Genomic DNA, 24,775 nt, shown 5'->3' with positions numbered 1-24,775 from the left:
GATATTTTGAGAATTGTATAAAAATTATTAAATAAATATCAAATAATATACTTCCGGTTCCAGCCCGGTTTGACCCTTGGACCTAAAACTGTTTGACAAACCGGTCCACCCGGTTCGGTCCCGTCAAACCGATCCTCGCTCCTAAATGTCCTGCCGTACTCTCTTTCTTTTCATCCTCTCTAGGGAAAGTGAGACTGGTAGAAGGATGACAAACAAATTATACTAGATTTAATTAATTCTACTAGATTTATAAGAATACATTATAATAGATAATTTCTAAAAGATTTATTCAAAATTTTAGAATAAATTACACTTTTTTTAATAAATTAGTAAATATATTTTAATAAATTAATATATTATTTTAATAAATTCTATATATTTATAAGCATTTGCAGAATTTCAGGACAGGAAATAAATAATATACCTTCACTCATGTTTTGTGGGGGAGTCATGGGAGCCAGCGCACAGTACGCAGCGAGGGACAAAATATGGCATGGGTTGTACAAAAGGGGATAAAATTATGATAGATAGGGAGAAGAAGGAATTATATTTTGGGATATAGATAAGTAAAGGAGAGAAATATATATACATCGATATGATTAGAATTTAAGAATAAGAGAGATTGGTAGGAGAATAGGGATTATCTAATTTATAAGAGAAGATAAGTTGTTACATGGAGAGGATATTTAAAATAGTTTAGTTAACTAAAGAGAGAAAGAGAGAGAGATTAAGAGGAGATAGAAGAATTAAGAGGATTATTAATCAAATTGAAGAATAGGCGGTGGGAACACTGTTCACCGCCCACTAGCTTCGGTTTGCGATTTCACCCTCTCTTCTCCCCCGTGTTGGTGCAGCATCTTCTCTTCCTGGCCCTTCTCTGATGCCTTCCCGAGTCGGTTGCTCCATGACGAAGCTGTCACAACTTTGCAACATCCGCTCTAGGCCCTGAAAGAGTCTCTGTTGTTGTTCTTTCTTCTTGCAACGAGAGATGGGGCATGAAGCATAAAAAATGAGTTAATAATGTTTAGAGAGAAGCTCTTTCGACCTTTTATTCTCTGGCTCCTAATCTAATGTCTCCTCTGAGCCATTGGATCTACATGTGGCCCCCCTTTTGGCCAGCCTCCGCCGACTAGCTGACAGGGATGACAGTCAGGGGTGATGAAGGACATGTTTACCCCCCCACCATTTGATCCCCAGGCAAATGGACAACATCTACAACGAAATCACAGCCATAGACCCGTTTACTATGGTGTGCGATGTTCTTGCCCCATCCTCGGTCACCCCCTTGTCCTTGTCAGTGCCTCTGATTCACTGTTCATGTGGTCCTGCCATGTGCATCAGGGACCTTAGCTAATCAGAAATTTAAGAGAAAAAGGAAAGATGATTTGATAGAATGAAAATGATCGTGTCATCCAATTTCCCTTAAGCAGATTGGACGGCCGAGATTATGTCCGCCCACTTAAAACTGCCCGGTATGACTTACGTTTCGGGCCGGGTTGACTCAAAGCCCAGTCGTATTTTACTTCTAATTCCTTAAGGTCGCAGCCCAATGGGCCACAATCCATTTCATTGTTTGTCAGTCCCGCCCTATGCAAAGTTAAAAACAATGTTTTAGACATTATCACAAATCAATAATCTTAAAAAGTGAAGCACATATATAAATTTCGACTAAGGATACCGCTTGAATAAATGACACACTTCCCCTCTCGCGTGCATCTGATACCATATGTGGACAGACTAAGGCACTGGAGACGATACCATATGTAGGCTATGTGAGCCTATGCGGGCTCCTTTTGGGCTCTATTGTCAAGTACCTAGGCGGTGTTGCTTCTCGACTGCGGGTGGGCTTGAGCACTCCTGCACTAGCCCACTTGCGTTTGGCTTGAGTGCTGCTGCCTCTGGTGATTGGCTTCTCTAAACAACCTGTTTTTTTACCTTTCTCTTCACCTTCATACCTGCAGTAAAATTTACACGAATGAGAGTACTTGAATCCATATTATAATGTTGAAACAAGATTTGAATATAAATAATTAAGCATGTAATATGCGTAATTAAAATAAGTTATTTTATCATGATAACTTTTTAAGTCCATAATGGTAAATTTGAATTAAAATGAAACTAATATCATTCAAATGATGAGAAATAAGATTTTATGATGATACACTTCAATGCATTATTTTGGATTTATCAACCTCGTATTCTAATCTATGACTTATCGATGGAGTGCGCCAGCCCATCCCGTCGAAGGCATCTTTGGCACCACCATCATCGTCATCAATGACTCGCTGGTTCACACTCCGTCCGACTGGCACGCCAAGGCGATGATGAAGACACCCCGGTTTAACAACTCAGGTGAAAGCACGAGCGCGCCATCGACTGTTTTAAACTTTTCATCTTCTTGTGCTCATTTTATTTGTCATTTTACCATGTTTGTGTTTTTGCTTTCGCCGCATCAGTATCCATTGTGCCGTGTTCGTGTTAGTGTCATCACATGTTGTGTCAAGTCGTGTCATCAAACACGCGTCAAATGTGTTGTATTTTGTGTTAAAGTGGGGGAGGTCCTATGTATAAGACCCGCCCGTAGTAAGGGCACCCTTGCCATTTGTAAGGGCCATCATGTCCCTATAAAAGGGGGCACGATGGTGCCCTAGATTTTCAGACCAGAAAATCAAGTTGAATTGTTTTTTTTCAGGTCTGCTCTCACCAAGAAGGATAAGAGAAGAAGGAAGAAGGAGATGAGGGAGAGGGAAAGGGAAGAACAGAAGAAAGAAGGGAGATAGAGAGGAGGCTCACCATCCTTTTCTCCTCCCCCCCCTTTCGATCCCGTTTGCGACAGCCAAAGCCGCTTCCTTGTTGCCTTCCGGCCTGACGCTCCAACGTATGCGGCAGAATATTCATGGACCCACACGCTTCGCAAACCTTCAGTCGGCCTAGCTTTGACCTGTTGTGGAGTCTGCAAGCTTGCGTGATCCTCCATCTGCTCAACATGCGGTCTGCCAAGGAGTACGACGGGTTGCCTACGTTCAAGTGCGACCCTCCACCGTGCAAAATCGACCAGCGCAGTGTGATCCCCGAAAGACCGTCGCTGCTAAGAGTTAAGTCATAGTGTAATCTCTCACGATCGAGACCACAGACTACAACCTTCTGTTGCGAGGCCATTCGTTGTCTCCAGTAGGGTCAACGTGCGCACGTGACCCCCTTGTGCAATGCCGTGTACGGTTGTCCGCACGCATCTTGTGCCGCCGAGCGATCCTCTCGCGACCTTGCCGCGCTCAGGACTTCCTCTTGAGAACATGATGCCCGCCACATGTTCGACGTCACAGAACGGTGGGGTTGCACCGCTCGCAATCATGTAGACCCTCCCAGTCTTGCCGGACTCTGTCGAACACTGCTGGACATCGCGATTGCAATACCCCAGCCACTCGCCCCGACTAGTCCATGCTCACATCCTTGGACCCTCTAGCGCAAATCTCGAACATTGTCTGTTGCCAGCTTAATTGTTTTGAAGTCGTTGTCGCATATACAACCCGAGCACTTTGCCGCCACCAAGCACGCCACTACCACCGTGCCCCGTGTTGCGATCCTACCTGACCCAGTACGGCTTGCACCGTGTCTCGCCACCCGAGCTACCTGTGTTGCTTGCAAGACCTCTCTTCCTCGTCCTTGCCTATCTTCAGCAACACCGCTCCAGTGATGCCTCCCGCCGCCTCTTGAGCAACGCCGTGATTGCCGCCAACATGCCTCCATTGCCCCTGCCTGTACCAGTTTGTGCCGACAACGAGTGACACCACCGATGAGGTACGTCATTCCTTTTGCTCGTTAGTCACATTACGTCTTTCATTATATTTTTGGCTGCACTCTACTATGTTCGGGTTAGAAATAGGTGAGAGATTACAGAGAAAACTATGAGTCGAATGTCTTCGTAGGTACGGGTTGAGTCCGTCCGTTACGTGCGAGCGCCAACGGGAATCTTCTCTTCAGCGTCGTAGTCACCGTTGTCACTCTGATGAGGGTCATAAGGTCACTGTCACCGTCACCGGTTGCCCACCTCAGAATTCAGAGCTCGGTGAATCCCCACGAGTCGGGGCCTGCATGTACTCCCACCCAGGACATCGCATTCACGTAGTTACATCCATGTTAGGGAATTAGCCATCGGATGACGTCTCTAACAACGTCCAACCGCATCTAGGTAACCGAGCGTCGCCTGTACACCAATCGAACGACGTGAGTGACGACATCAGGCATCACTTATGCTTATCCTAATTTCCCACTTTCGTCTAGAATTCAATAGTTTATTTACTAAAATCCTACATTAAAAAAACCATGAAAATTGTAAGAAAAATCAAGAGTCAATATGTAGTCTTTTATTTCATTTTTAGTCATAAATAATGTATAATGCATATGTGGAATTAAATTTTCCTCATTTATTTTATGCTATCAATGCCTTACGAGTGGCTTTTGGATCTATTACTTGTGGTTCACATATGACTCATATGTGGCGCACATATAATGTTTCGCCAGCACACGATGTGACCAGCATGCTTATTGTACTCAATTAATGAGTGGGTAGGACGGTCTAGCGGGGTGTAACTACAATGCTAAGAGAGGCAATAGGTGAGGATCATAAGGCAATGGCGAAGGGAGATACAAGCTAGGTGTCAACTATAACTCGACGACATCATGGAGAGACACATGATTCATTACACGAGGCAACAAGTAGTGGTGGCTATATGATAGATGTTATGCAGAAATCAAGCCAATAATGCAGCCATTTTTTATTTAAGTTCATTCAATGTAATATTTCCTCATTACTGGCATGTAATGTTTATAATGAAGTCCATTGATATGTACAATGACCTAATGAATTATGATGAGATCTTAATACATTTATAGCTATTATTTAAACATGTGTTATGAATATTTTTATTCAATAGTTGAGATGAAGATTAAATTATCTTTATAGAATACCAGTATCTGATCCTACTATGATAAGTATGGTTCATCATGAACCGTGATTCTTGAGACAATAAAGACAAAGGGTGGGTGCTCTTCGGAGAAAGTGTTTATTGAATTGATCCATATGAATCCCTGAATGGTATTATACATAAATATCAACAAAGTTGATTCATGTCACAATTGTATAAGTGGCCTGTTGACTTGAGACATCAAGTCCATCTCTCCAATGGATTGCTATGCTTTGATTATGGTTTATGAGCCACTAATCTGGGATTCAAATAAGTCTTAGCTATGATATAGTGAGAAGCATTTGAAGGTGATAAAGTGGTCAAGGCAAGATCATCCGTCCTCAATATAAGAAATTGGCTCAAGGAAGATGATGCATCTAGATCCTAAGCCAAGATAGTGAGTATGCTGGAGAAGTAGTTATCCAATGATCCCTGTTACACATTACTACTAATCAAATGATGGATTAGGGTTTGATGATTAACTGTACCCTAAGTCATTTGGGAGCCTTTCGTAGATGAAGGATCATACATTTAAGATAACTGATGATGGTAAAGGTTACATGAGAGAGTTCATTTAATAATATTTATATTCTAAAGCTCGAGGTGTAGTTTGGCACCCATGTGTTGGAAACTTAACCTATCCATTGGGTTAAATTTATCCTTAGTTAATTAATCTATATGTTGATATAGTTAATTAATAAGATACGCTAATATTTTTTATTGGACCATTAAAGTTATTAACTAGAATGATACATGCTCCTAGAGGGTCATACACATAAGATCATAGGGGCATTGGTGGTTTACATTTAGTTAATGGATTTTTATGTAAAATCTTAAGTAAACTATAAATACAAGAGAGGTACCCATTTAAGGCACCTAGACCAGACAGAGCTGGTTTGGTGTCCCCCCCTGTCCTTTGCTCTCAATTTCTCCAGTCATCCAAGAAGAGAGTCTTCATGGTGAGAAGATGTACAAGAGATTCAAGAAAGAGTTTGAAAAGAAGAAAAGGAGATTCAAGAGCACCTTGATCACGTAGATACTTTTAGAGGTTAGATATGTGAACAGCTTCAAAAAAATATCCGAGGGAGCAATTCAAGGACGGAAAAAGTTCTCCACAAAGTACACATGATGTGTAATATTTTAAAGATTGATTTGGAATCGATCATTGTTTCTTTAGCATAGAAAATAATTGTTACCCTTCAAACTAAGTACCACAAACACAACATTACAGTATATTCATTATGATGTACTTGTTCTAAAGCTCTTGAATACATGCCATGACAAAGTAAATGATAATGATATCATAATACATCAGTTTTAGTCTTTAAGTATCTCTTATAAATTTTCCTATTTGAAGGATTTACAATAACAAATGAAAATGTCGCCCCAAGATTTCGCGTGAGTTAATATACTGGTTTGTATCTTCTAGGGTACAAGGCATAGCTTGCCACCCCCACATGCTTGCAACTTAACTAACCAATTGAGTGAAATCAATCATTGATTAAAAAATCGATTGGAAGATATAGCTAACTAATTACTGATAACACCCTAAATTCAGTCTTTATTTCATGCTATTAACATAATTTTATGCATTTAAAGAGCTTAAAATAGGGTTGTTATCATATATTTACATAAATTTAATGTTTTCAAGTGATTCCTGATTTTCTCCTAAATCTCTGTTAATTTTTTTGAATTTTAAGGGATTTATTTGAGCTTGAAATAATTATTTAGGATGTTATTGGATTTTTCTGAGATTTATTTGAGGAAGAAATGTATTTTTAGTAAGAAAAAAGGATATATTTATAAGGAAAAAATGAGTATTAAGATTATTTTAAAACTTTGAAGGGATTTTTGTAAATTTTAGTTGCAATGATGCCCTAAAAAACAGCTCTCGGTCGTGGTTGCAAGCGTAAAGATATCATTTAAACTGTTCTAGGGTTTTATTGCAATTATTTAATATTTGTTTTAATGTTTTTAGGAGAAACCAGAGGAGAGAGAGTGCGCAAGGGGCATATACACAATTACCTGTGGGCGGCGTCAGGTGGCAATTCCAGGTTTTAAGAAGGACTTTATTACAAAAGCGCTAGGGAGGTCTTCCACTGATCGACATGGCCTCATCATGGTCATCGGATGAGAATCCGACGGCGGTTGATGAGGATCAGCGCCGGGAGGTAAGTTCACTGCCCGCACGGTGCGTACAACGCGCACGCACGGGCGGTGACGTGGCTTTTGCTGATTCGACACCTTTTTAGGAATGCATTACTAAATGCGTCTCTATTTGTACAACCTCTATTTATCTTAATAGTTTTTTTTATTTCATTTTCGACAGGGGGGTACGTGGCTGTCGCACAATCAAGCCTCCATTTGAAACTCAAACGTCGTCAGCCAATAACAAAGCGACACATCATTGCATGTTATAAGATAAAATAATTAAATAAATGAATTTAAATCCAATGGTTAACATTGGTTTAATAACTTTTGATCCCGAAGTCCGATTAAGATGATTTTTTTATGGATTTTCTCATCTTGATCCCCTCTAGATCATGCCTACATTTGATGGATAAAAATTAATTACTAATTAGAGGTAAAATGGTAATTTTTACCATTTAACCTAAGTATAAAAGCCAAATTTCGAGAGGAGGGAGTCATTCTTGATGGTACTCTATCACAACTGCAAGACAGAGAGGAGCTCCAGATTGGATCAACCTATTTGGTACTTTTTCCTTCTTTTTATTTGAATTTTTGGTGTATTTTGGATGATGTTAGTTTAATTTCTTGATTATTCTTCTTGATTCTGGCCTGAACTTCTAAATCGCTTGGCTTGAGCGGCATGTACAAGCCCTTACTAGGATTGAGAGGAGAAATTCAAAGATTGACCTAGCTATTCCAATTGCACATTAAAAAAACTATTAAAAACTTCAATTTCTAGGAGATTAAACTTCCCATTTTATTGTCCAATAGAGTAGTAATTTTTAGAATTATCAAGCCTACAAAAACAACCAAAAAAAATTTTCTCCCTTCAACCTCTCTAATTGACCCCCTTTGTCCCTTCTCTTTGGATCAAAGAAGCCAATCTAGAGCCCCTTATTTCTTCTATTCCTCTCAACTCTTCTACCCTCCTTTCTAACTTTCTCATTTAATTAGGGTGATTTGATCTTCATTGAATATCAAATTAACTTTAATTAGTGTCAAATTACTCAATTATATCATCAATTGAATTTAGTTACTAGGTTCCCTTGGACGATACCCTTTGTTTATCACTACACATCTTAAGTAGGGTTTTTATAAATTTTATTGTATAAGCTAAAATTGACAACGATAAGGGTTTAAAATTGTACAAAATTCACCCCTATTTTTTGCTTATCAATTACAAAGGCCAATAAAAGGTGATCAAGTCACTAAAATTATTAACTAGACTAATAAATGGGCCACAAAGTTATTGAGCCACTAAATGCACAATATATTGGATGTTAGTGGATATAATTTAAGTTCAACAAATTTTATTAATTTTTCCAAGAGATAAGGACTTTGAAAAGTTTCCTAGGGTTTTTTATAAATGTTTATTGATCCGAAGCAACAATAAAGAAATAAAAAGAGACAAAGGCAAAACTGTATGTGTGCATCTTTTTACATACTTAAATTCAAAATACATAAGTACACAAAAATGGTAACACTTAATATGTATATGTGTGATACTTGATGGACATATATTTGGTGTCCATAAATACACATATACACATACACATATTTATGTACCTAAAATGTAGGTACATAAATATGCAAATCTATGACTATGTAAATGATGGACATATATTTGGTGGCTAAGCCAATCACACATTCCATGTCTCATTCCATGTTTATTAATAGAACATATTCACTATACTGTATGTGTGATACTGATAATGAAGTCCATGAATACATAATCAGACTTAGTGAATTATGATGAGATTGTAATATGGAGATCACAGGTCTTTAAGCATGTGATCTAATTACTCATATTGTAAGGATACTCAATAAGGACATCAAAGTAATGAAATAGAATAGCACTATCTAGCCTCACTCATATGATGAGTATGGTCGCTCCCGTAGCCATTAGTATAGAGACATTAAGGATAAATATTGGATGCTCTTCAACTGAAATATTTCACTGAATGGACTCCATGTATTCATGGACTTCATTATAATTATCACACGTGCACTATAATGAATATGTTGTATTTGCAAAATGTGTGATTGGCTTGCTACCCACATATATTTCCATCAATCTCCCATTTGGACAAAAGCCAATCACGTGTGTGAACAGCCCCTTTGTATACGAGTGATACTCAAAATACATTGAGCCAATGGCTTCGTCTATGGATCTACTATAATGTCGTTCAATGGAACACTCCCATTATGTAATCTCCTACTAAAGTTAATCTTCCTAATCAAGTGAAGTGTCTTAAGAAGTTCTAGACTATTTCACTTGTGCATAGCACCATTGGTGTCAAATAACCATTGATTAGGGTTTATGATCAAATATAAATCCAAGGTTAGTGATGAACATTTCAATCACTCTTTCTTCTTCTGAAACATCAACTTAGTGACATACTTCTTTCTCGTCGCCAAATTTCAAGTTGACCTATTTGGAAACTTTCCAATAGGACATACTTCCATATTGTATAAGAAAACTTCAAATGTAGAATTTCTACCATTTGAGCACTATTAAAAACTCAATTTTATGTAGCCCTTTAGTTTCAACCCATTGGTGTCAAATAACCATTGATTAGGGCTTAATAATTTTATGAAGTGTCTTAAGAAGTTCTAGACTATTTCACTTGTGCATAGCACCATTGGTGTCAAATAACCATTGATTAGGGTTTATGATCAAATATAAACCCAAGGTTAGTGATGAACATTTCAATTTTATGATCAATTTTATGAAGTATTTCATATTCCATTTTCTCCATGAACTCAAATACAGATCCTTTTTGTCTTCTCAAGACATCCAGAACACATATCATATTATTTAGTGTTCATAACTATTAGAACTTAGGCCACATCAGGCCTTGCACATAGAATGATGTGCATGATTAATATTATTATCATGGCACAGTGAACATCTCTCTGAGTTTCCCTTCCCAAAACTCCTTTGGTGATAATATGTTTGTTTATAGATTCGGAGAGTAGTAAAACCCTTATTGACCTATCTCTATAGATCGGTACTCTCAATACGTAGGTTACTTCGCCAAAATCCCTTCATGGAGAAGATATTTTACAATGATTCTTTTATCGAGTATAACATTCCTACATCATTCTCAATGATTAGAATGTAATCTATATAAGGAATATGATAATTATGATCATATTTGTGCTCCCACTAGTAGTCATGTATACTCGCATGGCTCGCTTTTCATTCTCAATGAAGACATGAGATTTGATCACTCAATCAACACTCATATTCTAACTTCAGAATGCCTGCTTAAATCCATAATTGGATTCTGGCAGTTTGCACATTTGGATGTATAAATTTAGGTTGTATCAAGTACACCTTCCGCCATTTCTTCATTCCATAATGATAGTGTGCTTCTTGGTGAGAACGATCCTGGTGGACTGTATCATGGCAGCTAGTGCGAACCCTTACTCCATAAACTTTTCCTTTGAACAATTTCAATTTGCCCATCAGCACCTAATCCTTATCAAAAGATTAGTTACTCATAATGGGTATCATACCCTTTAGAGTTTCGACCAAGTTCAAAACTTGGTTGATATGTGTGGACCAAATTCCAGAATCCATATGTTCTCGCTCACTCCATAAGTTAGAATAGCATCTTCACATGTTAGAGATCACCATCTCCTAGCTAGAGTGTTTTGTCATTAACTCAAAATCACGATGTCCAACATGATGATCGAGTTATCTAGTCTCTTCTACCAAACATATGAACCTCTTTTGGAAAAAGTCTAGGACTAATTCCTCATCCAATGAGGTTATGATATTTATGGTTCTGGAATTCCTTCTGACACTACTTTTGCTCCCACTATCTTCTCATAGAAGGTATGTGTCATCCAACAAGACAATCCTTAACCAAAAAAATACTTTTGTTCCTTAGGATTGTAAAAGTACTATCCAAAATTTCCAATTTGGATATCCATAAAATCCATATCTCATAGTCCTCAACTCCATCTTATCTGAGTTACGCCTCATCTTCTGGGCTAGACTTCCCAATTTTTAAACTTGGGCTTCATTCTCTTTCCACAACTCTTATGAAATAGAATTCACAGATGAAATGGGTAACAAGTTCAACATTCATGCAATTGTAATGAGGGCATCTATACATGGGTTCACTAGGAGTCTTAAGTTACTCGTCATGGATTTCACCATGTCCAACAAAGTGTCAATCCACCTCTTTGATGAAAATTTTATCTCATTAGTGAGTGGATGACTAAGTTATGATAGGTAATATTTTCATGCATGAACTATATGAACTCCATACTCAAGTATTATTCTCTTTGATCGCGCATCGAAAAATTTTCATACTCTTTCAGGTATGTAGAAACATACATCCCCATGTATCAACTATAACAAATCATTGATACGTTCTCCACTTCATAAGTTTGGAGGGATGGGTATTTACCCAACAGGTACGATTAGCATCTAGCATATGATTCAAAATCAAATGCGCTAACTATGCATCCCATGCATCTTGAGTTCTCTACTGTTTGACAATATTGTGTATGCTCATAAAGATGAGCTTTCTTCACATAGTTCTTGCTCTTGTTATGAGCAATATCACTTTGAGATAATGGTAAGAATCATCCACTAGAATTATTCCCTTTCTATCGATGCCAAAGTAATCAAATTATTTCTCAAATAAATGGAACACTATTGTTCTCAATAATTAGGGAATATCCAAATCTGTTCATAACAGATCGGATGATCTTTTTCATGCTAGAAAAATGATTTTCTTCTAAAGACCATATCTCCCAAGTGAAATTTGAGGTTCACTATCCATATGGTGATCATCATAACCTTTACGATACTTCCTAGCCTCAACTTCATGTTTCCTTTTCCGCAACTTTCTTCCACATATTAAGAAATCAAGACATCCATATTTTTCAACTTTCTCTGAGCAATCTTAACGAGTTACTATGCATAGTTCCTCTTCTAGTGACCTTTTAGATCGGAGTGTAAATATTTGTTGCTGATTATATCCTTCTAGGGACACCTTAACATACTTTGTTCCTTTTTCCCTCTCAAGGACATGGTACACCTTCCCATTGTTCATACCAAATAAGGTGTCTTAGGATGTTACCTTCTAAAGGTTCACCTTTGACATTCTTAAGCAAGTTAAGTTCGAGTCATGATGGAATTGAACGACGACATCAACAATAAATTGAACCGGAGAACCATTCTCCTGGTAGATATCACTCTCCCGTCATTTCAACCATCTCAACCATCTCCATCATATCCTCATATGCAGATAATCGCTCGACCATGTGAGCTTTGAATAGACTCTTGGGATTGCACATCCATAAGTCCTATTCTACTGTTCAAACAACCATCAAATAGTGTTACACGGTATTAGGTTCTACGTCTTCATGCTACCTCAATAGCTAAAAACTCATTGATGGTGAGTTAACATTGAACCTTGTCATAGAGAACTTTTCACTTCAAGTTTTTACACGTATCCCATCACCGACATCGGCATCATTTGTAAGGATATAAACTATTCTAGCCCGATACTTCGATGTCCTTCTCGCGTATCCTTTGAATAGGAATGTTTAAAACACATGCTTAAAGACTAATGATCTCCATATTACAATCTCATCATAATTCACTAAGTCCGATCATGTATTCATGGACTTCATTATAAGCATCAGACATGCACTATAATGAATATGTTATATTTGTGAGTATGGAACGAGATGTGGAATCTCTGATTCCCTTGCTGGCCACATATATTTCCATCAGACAGAAATTTATACTTTGACTATGACCAATGAGTCTCTAATCATAGTATTCTAAATAGTGTTAGTTCGAGTGCATCAAGAAGTTCATGAAGATGATTGAGTGGGTAAGATGGGATCATCGACCCTCACTATAAGAGGGACACCTCAAGGAAGATGAGACAATGAAGTTCATGGCCAAGGTAGTGAAATTTCAGAGAAGAGTTCTCTGATGAGTTGTGAATGGATCAATACCAACTTAGATGACCGATTAGGTTTGATAGTTGACCATCTGTCCTCCTAGGAGCATCAAGTGGATGAGGAACTATACATACACAGTAATCCATAGCGAGCATGTTCCATGAGTGAGTGGATACTCACTTCTTTGTATCTTCTAAAGCACGAGGTGTAGCTGGAACCCTACGTGTTGGAGCCTCAACCTATCAACTAGGTTAAATTGATCCAACATTAATTAATCTATGTGATGATATTTTTATTTAGAAAGCTAATAAATATTATTGGGCCATTGGAGTCATTAACTAAACTAATATAATCCCTTAGAGCGTCACACACAAATGGTCTTTTGGACATCATAAGATATACTTAAGTTTGGGGTTTTATGAAAAATACTTGCTAAGTATAAATAGGGGAAGGCTCATAACGAAATTCATCCAGGACAGAATTGTTTTGGGACCTTCCCCTTCTTCTACCTTCTCCCCACACCTCCCCACTCCCTATACGATCAGGAAAACAAAGGGTGAACGGAGTTTGCTAGGGGAAAGGAGGAGATTCGATGTGCCGAGGATCACGTGGTTACGTCTAGAGGCTGCAAACTTGAGTAGCTCGACTCATCTCGCTCCAAGACCCAAGAAATCAGGGATGTGATATGCGCACATGTACTTACTTTAAACGTTTTGTTGATGGCGTTATGATTTCGTGAAAGTCATTCGTTGTGTCTCATTAATTCCCTATAATCTCTATGTAGTAATTAATCACCACCTTCTTGTCCCATCATTATCATTTTTCTCCATATTTTACTTTACACCTTATTTTGTTACATCTCATACCCTAATCACTAGTTAAGAAGCATACAAATAATAATATTTTTTACATGTGACCCTTGTTCGTCTAGGTTTATGTCACATAGTCAAGTTCATTGTCAATATTTCATGAACACAATTCTGAAAACAATTAAAATACCCTAAAAATTGAGATTATCAAACATCTAGTGAAATTTCTACCAGTGTGTGCTGAATGACATCAAAACAGAACAATATGAACGAAGCAGTCTAGTATTGTGCATTAAGTTAGCGGCCATGTCCATACTGATGAAGTGACACATAACTGTGATGTATCATCCCAGCTTTTAAATGTTACTTCCCAATCTTTATGTCTTCTCTATTCTCTTCTTACCTCTTCTCACCTCAATCATATTCTGACCCCTTTTGGCCAAACTGAGTTTGGTTTAATTCATTTTAATGTTAAATAAAAGGGTTGCGAACAAGTGCACATAACTAAATTACAGATTACATTAGTGACCCACATGTTGATTATCGTCACACCAGAACCCCCCGTGAGATCAATATTGATCTCGTAGATAGTGTCTCTTAGAAATGTTTTAAATTCATAAGGAGATAAAAGTGATCCTGAATATGAAGACAACACTAAAGACCTGAATGATATCAAAGGCAGCACAATATGGTGTCACCATCCATCACATCGAAATCTCGTGGGAGATACCACCACTCAACTCAAATACCTAGTTAGGGTAATCACGACACCAACAAAGAAACTCTAATAATAAACGAATCTTCTAAGAGAACTCAACCATATAAACCATACCCAAATTGGTTAGACTAACCCATTTGGTGCAAAAAAAACTTCAGATATGATAGATGAAGCATATGCAAAGCAAATAAGTCATCAATCTTACTATATCAATACATCAGAGGAAGACCAAAAAAGGACATGTGAGCCTCTACTGACAAGTGGGGCACGCTAAAGGAATTTTTTGAGATCGTAAAGCTATTTTTTGGATTTATCTGCCATGCAAGCTAAATTATGAACACCATAAAAAATTTCACAAACACTTATTTACAACTGAAGCAAATTTTGACATGTATCACAATAAGGCATCTATATGTCCCACCATAAGCAAGAAGCAATGTCCTTTCTATGATGCCTAGTAGGGCTATAAAAGACATTCCTATGGAAGATTTTGAGGATGGAGTCCTATCTCAACATTAAGTTTAAGAAAGATAAAATTTTGTCACTCTTTTGGTGGAGTGATGTTGGTGCATAGGATTATTTACATCTATTGGCTCTTGCATGAGATTTCATATAGTCATGTGCCACAAGTGGTCAATTTGAGTGCTTATTCTCTGTTAAGCTAATAATAGTCATTCCTAAAAGGCCCAGCTTAATGTACAAACCATGGAGCTTCTGGTGACGTTGATGCTGAGATTGGTGACGTTGAGATGAGGACAATCATGAAACAAGGAGTAGCCAGACGATCATTACCAGTTCAAGCTCCAATCCTCATCCACATAAAGCATAATATTTCATATCAACATATCTTCTGGGCATTAGGGACAAGTAATATCCTGTAAGCCACTTTTCTTTTGATAGGGAATGAGGGATAGTAGAAACCTACCCAATATAGACAATGGATGTTTGGAAAAAAAATTAAATTATTTTGATTGAATTAAATTAAATTAGTTTCATTACTCGTCCAAGGTCTGATCCTCATCCACAAAGTGTAATATTTCATATCAACATATCTTATTGGCATTAGGGACAAGAAATATACTGCAAGCCATTTTTTTTAATTGGAATGAGAGAGAGTAGAAACCTACGCATTATAGACAACGGATGTTTGGAAAAAATTAAATTAATGAGGGAGAGTAGAAACCTACTCTTTTTATGACTGGCAGGACTAGATGTTCACTATATGATTATTTTGATAGCTGTATTTAGAACCAGAAGTTATAGATGTTTGTATGACAGTACTACATTAAATTGATATTGTATTTGAATGACGAAAACTAAATTATATTGATAAACTTTCCATTGTCAACTACATCAATCAGTTTAGATGCCCAACAAATGATTCTGAAAATCAAATTTATCTTGATTATAATGATGTTATTATTGAAGTATATATATTAAATTGTATTAAATCTAGATATATATATGTGAAATTAAATACTAGTTCTGATATGAAATGTGCCGATATAATTATATCATTCACATCTGCTGAAGTGGTTCTTTTACATGACGTCAGAGAATCTTAGATCCAAAAATTAAACTGAACAAAATGTTTATACTGTTAGTTAAGAAAAAAAGTGTACCGATAGAATAATTTATGATGAATAGATATTCATGAGCCATGTCATATTAGATACTTTTATTATGTTGAATCCAAAATTATCTATATTTCTGAGATTTGCTCTGGAGAATCACATTAGGCTTACACTTAATATGAAAAAGTGGAAGACACTAGAAAATTCAACTAATTTTTTAACTAATACATGTAAAAGATCTATGTATTGAAATTTTCATTAACACCATTTGCTGGCCTAATATTTTTTAAGTATTATGCAAAAACGATGGATACATATAAAATAAAAAAACTAGTAAGGAATCCTATGATGTATACCAAGATAAAGAAAATTTTAAATCCTAGAACATGCTCCTTTTTTAGTAATAAAAAAATTCCCTCAAATCAGTCATAGAGCTCATCATAGACTGCCAACATCATACAATAAGTGAACCGTGATCACCGTTGACAATCGACGTCGCCGTCTTCATTAAGGAGGCTCGATGACTTTGACAGTTGCCAGTAGCTAAGGTAGAGAGAGAGATAAAGACTGCTCCAGATGTTTGGTGAGAGAGAACTGCAGAAACAAACGGATAGAGGAAACAACCAGATGGGTAGAGAGATAGATAAAGAACCTGGTGGATAGATGCAAAACCATATGAATTGAGCGAGATGTACAACAAAATGGGTAGAGAGAGAGATAGATTACTAGGTTGGTAGACAGAGATGCAGAAGATGGTCTGTTAGAGAATGATACGGAACAAGATAAGTAGAGAAAAAGAGTGGAATTAAGCGGGCAGAGAGAAAGGAGACTCAGAATCATATGATAGAGGGTGGAAGAGATGCAGAACCGGATGCTAAAGAGAAAAGAAATAAAATCTAAGCGGGTAGTGAGATAGATAACCAGGTGTGTAGAGAGATGCAGAACCGGATAAGAGAGAAAAGATATAAAAACTAAGTGGATTGTGAGATTGATAACCAGGCGTGTAGAGAGATGCAGAACAGGATGCTAGAGAGAAAATATATAAAAACTAAGTGGATAGTGAGATAGACAACAAGGTGTATAGAGAAAGATGCAGAAGACGGCCTGATAGAGAAAGTGATACGGAACAAGAGAGAGGAATCAAAAGGGCAGAAAGATAAATGTGGCTCAGAATCATATGGTTGGGGGAGGAAAAGATACGAAAACTAAGTGGGTAATGAGATATAGAGAGACAACAAGGTGGCCCCGTGGCCGAGGTTGGTTTTAGGATGGCTCCTTTCACTGCAGTCAGAAAGGAAGGATAGTTTAATTCCATGTCCTAATGGATCAGTACAAAAGATTGTGGTAAATAAGAATGATTTCGGCATTCTATATACTTTCACCATTATTCCAAGTAATTTGACAGCCATATATAGCGGTAAATAATCCGAGAAAACAGAATTAATTGCGACAATGAAATCACTCTACTCGTCAGAACAGAGACAAGATGAAAGAAACAATGAAATCAAAAGGAAGATAAATAATTAGGCAGTCGAAACTATTCGTGAAAATTTCTGTAAAAAAAGAATGACAAATAAATCGCATGAAAAGGTAGAATATGGGTATACACTTTGATTTCTTTAAATCACATGAATGATATGCATTTTCACACTGCATTTTTAAATCAATAACTCATCAGCGCAGGCCGTAAAATCAAATGAAAAAATTAGATTATGGGCAGCGAAGAATTCTATGATAATATTGATTAAAAACATGCAGATATTCCAGCATATGATTTCGCGAAAAGTGAAATGTAGAATTAATATAATTAACAGAAGATAAGTCAACTACACAAGGAATTTCAATCACCGATAAGATCGTCAGTGAAGGCCACAAAAATCAAATTGGATCATAGATTCTGGGGGTACGGTTTTATAAAACTGTCTAAATTTGACAGCGTCAAATACATTTCGTCAAATAATAACTATGAATAAGATATTAATAGCAAAAACTAAATCCACAAGATTAAGAATTAAGAGAAACCATAGACTATCAGCGAAGGCGGCAAGACAATGTGAAAACTGGAGAAAGGGAAACGGACCTGCTGCGATGGTTGCATTTGCGGTGCGTAGCCAGGGTAAGAAGGATAGGCCTGATAAGCACCATACGCAGCAGCAGCAGCAGTAGGGGCATTAGGGTCTGGTGGAGCCGCATATCCATACGTTCCTGCCGCTTCGTACCCTTGCCCGTATCCATAATACTGCCCACCCCATTGACTTGCCTCTTGTTGACCCTGAGAAAACAATAGAGTAAACAGAGTTAGTTGGAGATTGAGAGAGGAAAAAACACATAAAGAGGAAGGTGAGATTGTTAGAGAGAAAAAGAGAGGGAAGGAGGAAAGGTGGGAGGGAGAAAGAGAAAAAGAGGAGGGAGGTTATGTGGGAGAGAGAAAGAAAGAGAAAGAAATGATGAGAGGAAAGGGGGAGATAGATAGAGAGAGAAAATAAGAAGAGATAGAGTGATGAGAAAGAGGAGAGCAAGGTACTCTACATAAACAGAAGAAAATATAACGAACAAATAGAGAACAAAATAAACAGAAACTGGTAAAGGACGCAGTTAAATAGGTAGAGAAATATACATATGAAAAAAGGGACAGAGAGAAAGTAGAGAAAGACAATAGAAAGCCCTTTGAAACATCGAGTAAGGAGAAACTGAATAAGTAATAGAGAAGAAGAGATAGGAAAGGGTTAAGAGCTCCATTCCGTCCCATTAACATTCACCCATTCCATTCTATCCGTTGTAATATCTTATTGGGTCTAACAGACCCAATAAATCAAGTTAAATATAGATGTAATGCCCTTAAAGGGTCGACGAGATTTTTCCCTTGAGAAAACAAGAACGTAGTCTCTTCTTCTCTTCTCTTCTCTCTTATCTTCTTGTCATCTCTCTTGACTTGCTTACATCTGATCGTCTGCTGCCTAAGGAGAGCGTCTACTGCATCTCTATTGTTGGCTCTTTGTATTGCCTGAGTGCAGGACGTCTGCAGCACTTCTACCTACATTCTATACATAGGAGTGGAGGGGAGAAAGAGAGACGGAGAGAAAGATGATAAAATCCCCTGCGGAAGGGATGAAAGAAACTGAGAGTAAGGGAAGCAATTATAAGGACCATTTTTTAGAGAGAAAGAGAAAAAAAGGAAAAAGAAAGGAAGAACAGAGGAGAGAGAGAGATCAGAGAACATCCAACCGGTTTGCGGCCCCACGAGAGACGCACGCTTTGCCCTCCCAACTGCGCCCCATTGAGCATGAGCATTGCTTCCTCAGCACAGGCCCTAAAAACGGTACCATCAAAAATGATAATGATCAAGTATAAATCACCATTTATAACCTTTAATCCGGGGACTTGAGGAAAAGAGATCAACCTGCTGGCGAATTGGACAAACCCACAGCGCTTTCCAACAGGAATCTTCACGCTGATCAATTCACCATATTGCCCGAAGACTTGTCTCAGAAGCTCGTCATTCACGCTAGGATCCAAAGCGCCCACAAAAATCTACAAGCATCATAAATTAATTTGGCGAGAGTAAAAAAAGAAATAATTATAAGAAAATGAATAAACAGATGAAAAATTGAAAAACTACTCACAGTGGTGTTGCTTGGATCCCCATCGGTTTGTGTCGTTTGGGTGGCTGGGTAAGAAGCTGCATATATGGCGAGGAGAATAAGATGATTACATATTCTGGAGTTCTAGACGCACAAAACACGAACATGGTTATACAAACAAGAATCCAAGCAAAGGAGACCGATTAAATAAATCTTTTTTGGCTCACAATCTACAATGGGTCATAGGTAAGGGTGGTCGTAAGGCTCATGGACAAATGACAAAGAGAACGGGACAGACTCCCATCCATCACCAGTCATCCATTCTGACATTCAGAACGGAAATTGAACTAAACCCCTTCTCTGACTCCATTCTTTTCCTTCATCAAACACAGCTATTTAATCGGTCCATTCTTCTCTGACTCCATACTTTGGCATGTTGCCCTCCCGGAAGATGATGGTGATGTATGCCAATCCCAGTCCATTGTCAGGTTTCCAGGAACCATCGGTTAATGACAAGTGGTGTTCATATACTTCCCGGAGGTCGATCTATCTTGAAAGAACCAACTACCAATACATCTATCATTTTATGCACCAACTGAAGCCAGAATCCCAAAGTAGCCAAATAAATTATAGAAATATTTGAATTTTAGCTTATTGAGGTAGCAGTCTCAAGATCTCCTCAACTTTATGGGCAACCAGCAGAGAGCCAAGTCCTGGGAAAACCCGCGTGAGCTCCGCCCTCAAGAACACGATTCTACTCCAGAAGACAGGTAACTACGAAGAAGAGAGAATAAAGCTTGGGACCAAAATCCAACAATTCCAACAGAGAAGGTCCCCCTTCATGGGCCGACAAATGAACAGAATGAACAAAACATATCGTTTCCCAAAAAAGCAATTATAATCAAAGTGTCATGCAGGGCATAAACATCTGAATGATGTTTGAAAAGGATAATCAGAGCAAAACCGCCAGAAACAGGTATATTTCTGGCAGTTAAAAAGCCATGAAGCTAAAGGATAGAACAACTTCATCGTATATCATTTCAAACATTATATTAGGCAACCCTCACAATAAATAACTGATAAATTCGTTAAATTAGTCAACCCTCACATATCCTGCATACAAGATAAATGACGATGTTACAACATCTACGGCCGGGTTTGAGCTCCCATGAATACATGTGTAATACCGAAAGGCAAAACATCAGACTGGTTTCCATATTACTTGAACACATGAAACATAAGACAACAAAAAATCTCTCGAGAACCAATTTTCCTTCCTCGCGCTGTAAGACTGAGAAAAGGCATGCATTCGAGTTTCCAAGAAACTCATCCCACAACGACAATTGAAAGGTTGGTGATATGAAACTGAAGTCAGGTCATTTGACTCATAGAGAAGACAAAGAAACCGAGGAAAAGAAAGAGTTTATAGAGGAAGTATCTAAAAATAACTTAACATGAAGAAGATAATAAATCCTAAGAAAGATAAGCCCTAAGGAAGATAATAAATCAAAGTCATGTCACTTGACCGAGTCAGAGGGCAAAGTCACCGGGAAAAGTGAAACTTTTAAGGAGAATAAGTATTTAAAAGTAATTTAACATCAAGAAAATGACAAATCCTAAGAAATAAACCCTAAGAACACCACCCTCACTCAATAAGATCAATAAAGAAAGGTAGAAAAGATCCCCCATCGTCCATTGACGTCCATGAAAGTCTCAAAGCATCACTAACTTAACAAACTTCATATAAGAATGCTCAAAAGGATCCACAAATCTACAAGGGAGATGATCCTCAAAGCTCGAATCCTTCCAATAAAATAAAATTGAAATTCTTTCTTAAATGTAATGAGAAAGAATGTAACGGATTAATGTAGCATAAAGGTTGTTGCGGGTACGTTAAATTAAGGTAGAACCCTTATGTAAATAAGGAAAACTGACCTAAAGGATATCAGCATCACAGCTGAAGTCATTTCCAGGCCCCTATAAGAAGTGAGCCACTTGTTATCCTGCTTCGAGACAAGGAGTTTCTATAAGTTTTTGTAACCCGGATATTAAATACTCCCAATTCGACAAAGGAAAGTACTGGGAAGGAAATGGCTGGAACAATAGCCGAAGCAAATAGTGACGCATAACTTGTACATCTGGAACAAAATCTGTGAAATCATTTGATTCACACACTACAGCTCTGGAAAGGTCTCATCAACTATTATGAGGATTAGTTCAAAATCTTAGAAATGATCAATAAGCCATCAAAAGACTCCAATAATGCCACAAAAGATGAGAGAGAGGTGGACTGGGACCCCAGACAGCACTAAAGAATCATCAAATAAGAAAACACCTTTTGATTGGATCGGCATGAAAAAAGAAATTATCAGGAATACTGGTTTTTCCGAGACTTTGGCCTGCCCAATGATATGAAACCCTAGACTGATCCATAGGCGGGGATAAATTGTACATAATAAAGAGAAGTCCTCTACTGGGGAAGGAACTTAAACTCTAAAACAAGAATCCACCGTATCCTAAGACGCAACACGAAAAAAGAGAAGAGAGAGAGGGATATAAACCCTCAATAATCCATTTAAACTATCACAAAAGTAAAATAATCCAATGACAGAAATATTATTAAACTGGATGGGAATGGATAGAGATTGGTTATGTCGTTCGATATGAAACCTGGAATCTAGGTTCTTCCCAAAATATGGACAACTCATAAGAGAAACGGACTACTCTCCATAAAATAATTGATGAGAAGCAAAATCTCCTCCCTGGTAGAGGCCTTTAAAAACAGTAACCGCAAGTTAAACCAAAAAAAGAAAGTACCAGTTGAGGGCTTCTTGGTGGCAGCAGGGCCGATTCTCATTGGTCGCGTGGAGCAGAAAACACCATTCATTTCCGTCATTGCGCGAGTCTGCTCATTCACATCACCAAACCTCACAAATCCATAGCCCTTGGATCTTCCTGTTACCCTGTCCATAACAACTTTAGCGCCTTTAACAGACGTGTAGTGACTCCTAAATGTCTCTTGGAGCATGTAATCAGTGACATCAGCGGCCAAATCGCCAACAAAAATGGTGAAATCACTGGTTTCTTCAGATTTCCGCTCGCCTGCACCGTAACTTGCCCAGTTGAGCCTGAAAACCTGTTCGGCGTTTGGCATTGGTTGCCCATTGAATGTCTGCAGAGCCCTTTCCGCAGCAGCACGATTAATAAACTCAATAAAACCGTAGCCTTCAGATATTCCAGTCTGCCTATTGCGAATAATCTTTGTCGAAACAACCTGAAACAATTTTTGAAATAAGGAGATGACAATTTTAATCTTAGCCGACAATGCAAGTCGGTTGACTGTTCAAGACACCAAACACCAAATGATTAAGGATATAATGCACTAACCACTAAGATAATGAAAGATGGAGCATGCTTCCAAATTAGGACTGTGGTTTTGCACAAAATCATTCATTAAAATCGATACTTTGACTGTCTAAAGATTCAGATACAAGCTGACTCTTCAATAATGGATATGACTGTCTAAAGTGAAACATCGTAAGTCTATATTCCAACTCCATCGACTGTTTAAGACATTAAACTCCTAAAGAAATAGAAGATAAGAAATTAAATCTAAATGTCAGCTCTATGTAGACACGGCGCCACTACACTGGGATGATGGCTCCCGATGAAATCATTCACTAAAACAAAACTTGAAAATTTCAGATAAAAGCTGATCCCTAAAAAAGGCGATGAATGTTTGAAGCTTAACGGCTTTAGTCTACGGTGCATTACAGAGGAATGTTTAAAAGACCAAACGCCTAAAGATTTGGAAGATTATTAGATAATTACAGAGCTTCCATGTGATGGCTTCCCGCAAAATCATTCATCAAAATGAAAAACCCAGATAAAAGACGCCTTCCCCATTTCTCCCAAAGACAAAACCCATCCAAAATCACAGCAATCATAACAACAAGTACCTCCCCGGTGCCAGCAAAACAACTATGAAGATACGTTTCCTCCATCCAGTACTGCAAATCTCCAATCCAGAGAGTTCTGATCTCGTCTGCGGAACCCGGCTGAGGAGATGCAGCGGGCACAGCAGCAGGCCCCTGGTATTGAACTTGCGGGGGTTGCCCTTGAAAACCCATCTGCTGCGGCGGAGGTATTTGAGAGGGCTGCTGAGTCCACATCGGTGGAGGCATCGGCGGCTGGTGGTACTGCGGTGGCTGTGGGCCGACCATGGCCCAGGGCTGAAGCGGCTGCATCGGCGGCGGCTGTTGAGGCTGCATTTGCTGGTCGATTTGCGGAGGAGGAACCATGCCTTGGTTCGGGTGCATCATCTTCGGAATTGAACCAGATCGCTACGATCAAGAACAGATTAACCAGATCGGAGATGATCGTGAAACGGTACGATCAAGAACAGATTGAACCAGATCGGAGATGATCGTGGAACGGTACGATCAAGAACAGATTGAACCAGATCGGAGGTAATCGGGGAACGCTACGATCAAGAAGAGACCGAACCAGACGGGAGATTATCGAGGATGGCTCGGATCGAAGAACCGATTCGAGCGCAGGATAAGGAATTTGTGGGTTCGGAGTAAACCCTAATACGAGAAGAAAGAAAAAGGGGGGAGGGCCGTACTGGATATTGAATAAATGATTATTATTTATTATTATTACACCAGTCGTATAAAGATGACGGACGGGACGAACAAATGGTTCCGTCCGTCATCTCTATTTTAATTGCTATCTCCATCTCTATTCCTCTTTCTTTCTTTATATCTATCTCTATCTGTATCGTTATTTCTATCTCTATCTCTATCTTAACTACTATCTCTATCTCCATCTCTATCTCTCCTTTCTTTATCTCTATCTCTATTTGTATCATTATTCCTATCTCTATCTCTATCTCTATCTTAATTAATATCTCTATCTCCATCTCTATCTTAATTATTATCTGTCTCCATCTCTGTCCCTCTTTCTTTCTTTGTCCATATTTCTATTTCTATATCTATCT

General features: G+C 38.2%; 1 protein-coding gene across 1 annotated transcript; it reads right to left on the bottom strand.

The window, feature by feature from the left end:
* Positions 1-16,562: 16,562 nt before the first annotated feature.
* On the bottom strand, positions 16,563-24,391 carry LOC144707451 (polyadenylate-binding protein RBP45-like). Its single transcript, XM_078580562.1, has 7 exons — positions 23,733-24,391; positions 22,591-23,047; positions 19,816-19,871; positions 19,593-19,723; positions 19,418-19,502; positions 18,273-18,464; positions 16,563-17,473 (listed from the first exon to the last, which is right to left on the bottom strand). Exons 1-7 carry the CDS (start codon positions 24,093-24,095, stop codon positions 17,471-17,473), a joined length of 1,287 nt encoding a protein of 428 aa, XP_078436688.1. The 5' UTR covers positions 24,096-24,391; the 3' UTR covers positions 16,563-17,470.
* Positions 24,392-24,775: the final 384 nt, after the last annotated feature.

The sequence above is a fragment of the Wolffia australiana genome, chromosome 9 (assembly GCF_029677425.1).
Source record: "Wolffia australiana isolate 7733 chromosome 9, ASM2967742v1".
Classification (NCBI taxonomy): domain Eukaryota; kingdom Viridiplantae; phylum Streptophyta; class Magnoliopsida; order Alismatales; family Araceae; genus Wolffia; species Wolffia australiana.
The sequence above is the reverse complement of the archived record's forward strand: the minus strand, read 5'-3'. Positions and strand labels throughout refer to the sequence as shown.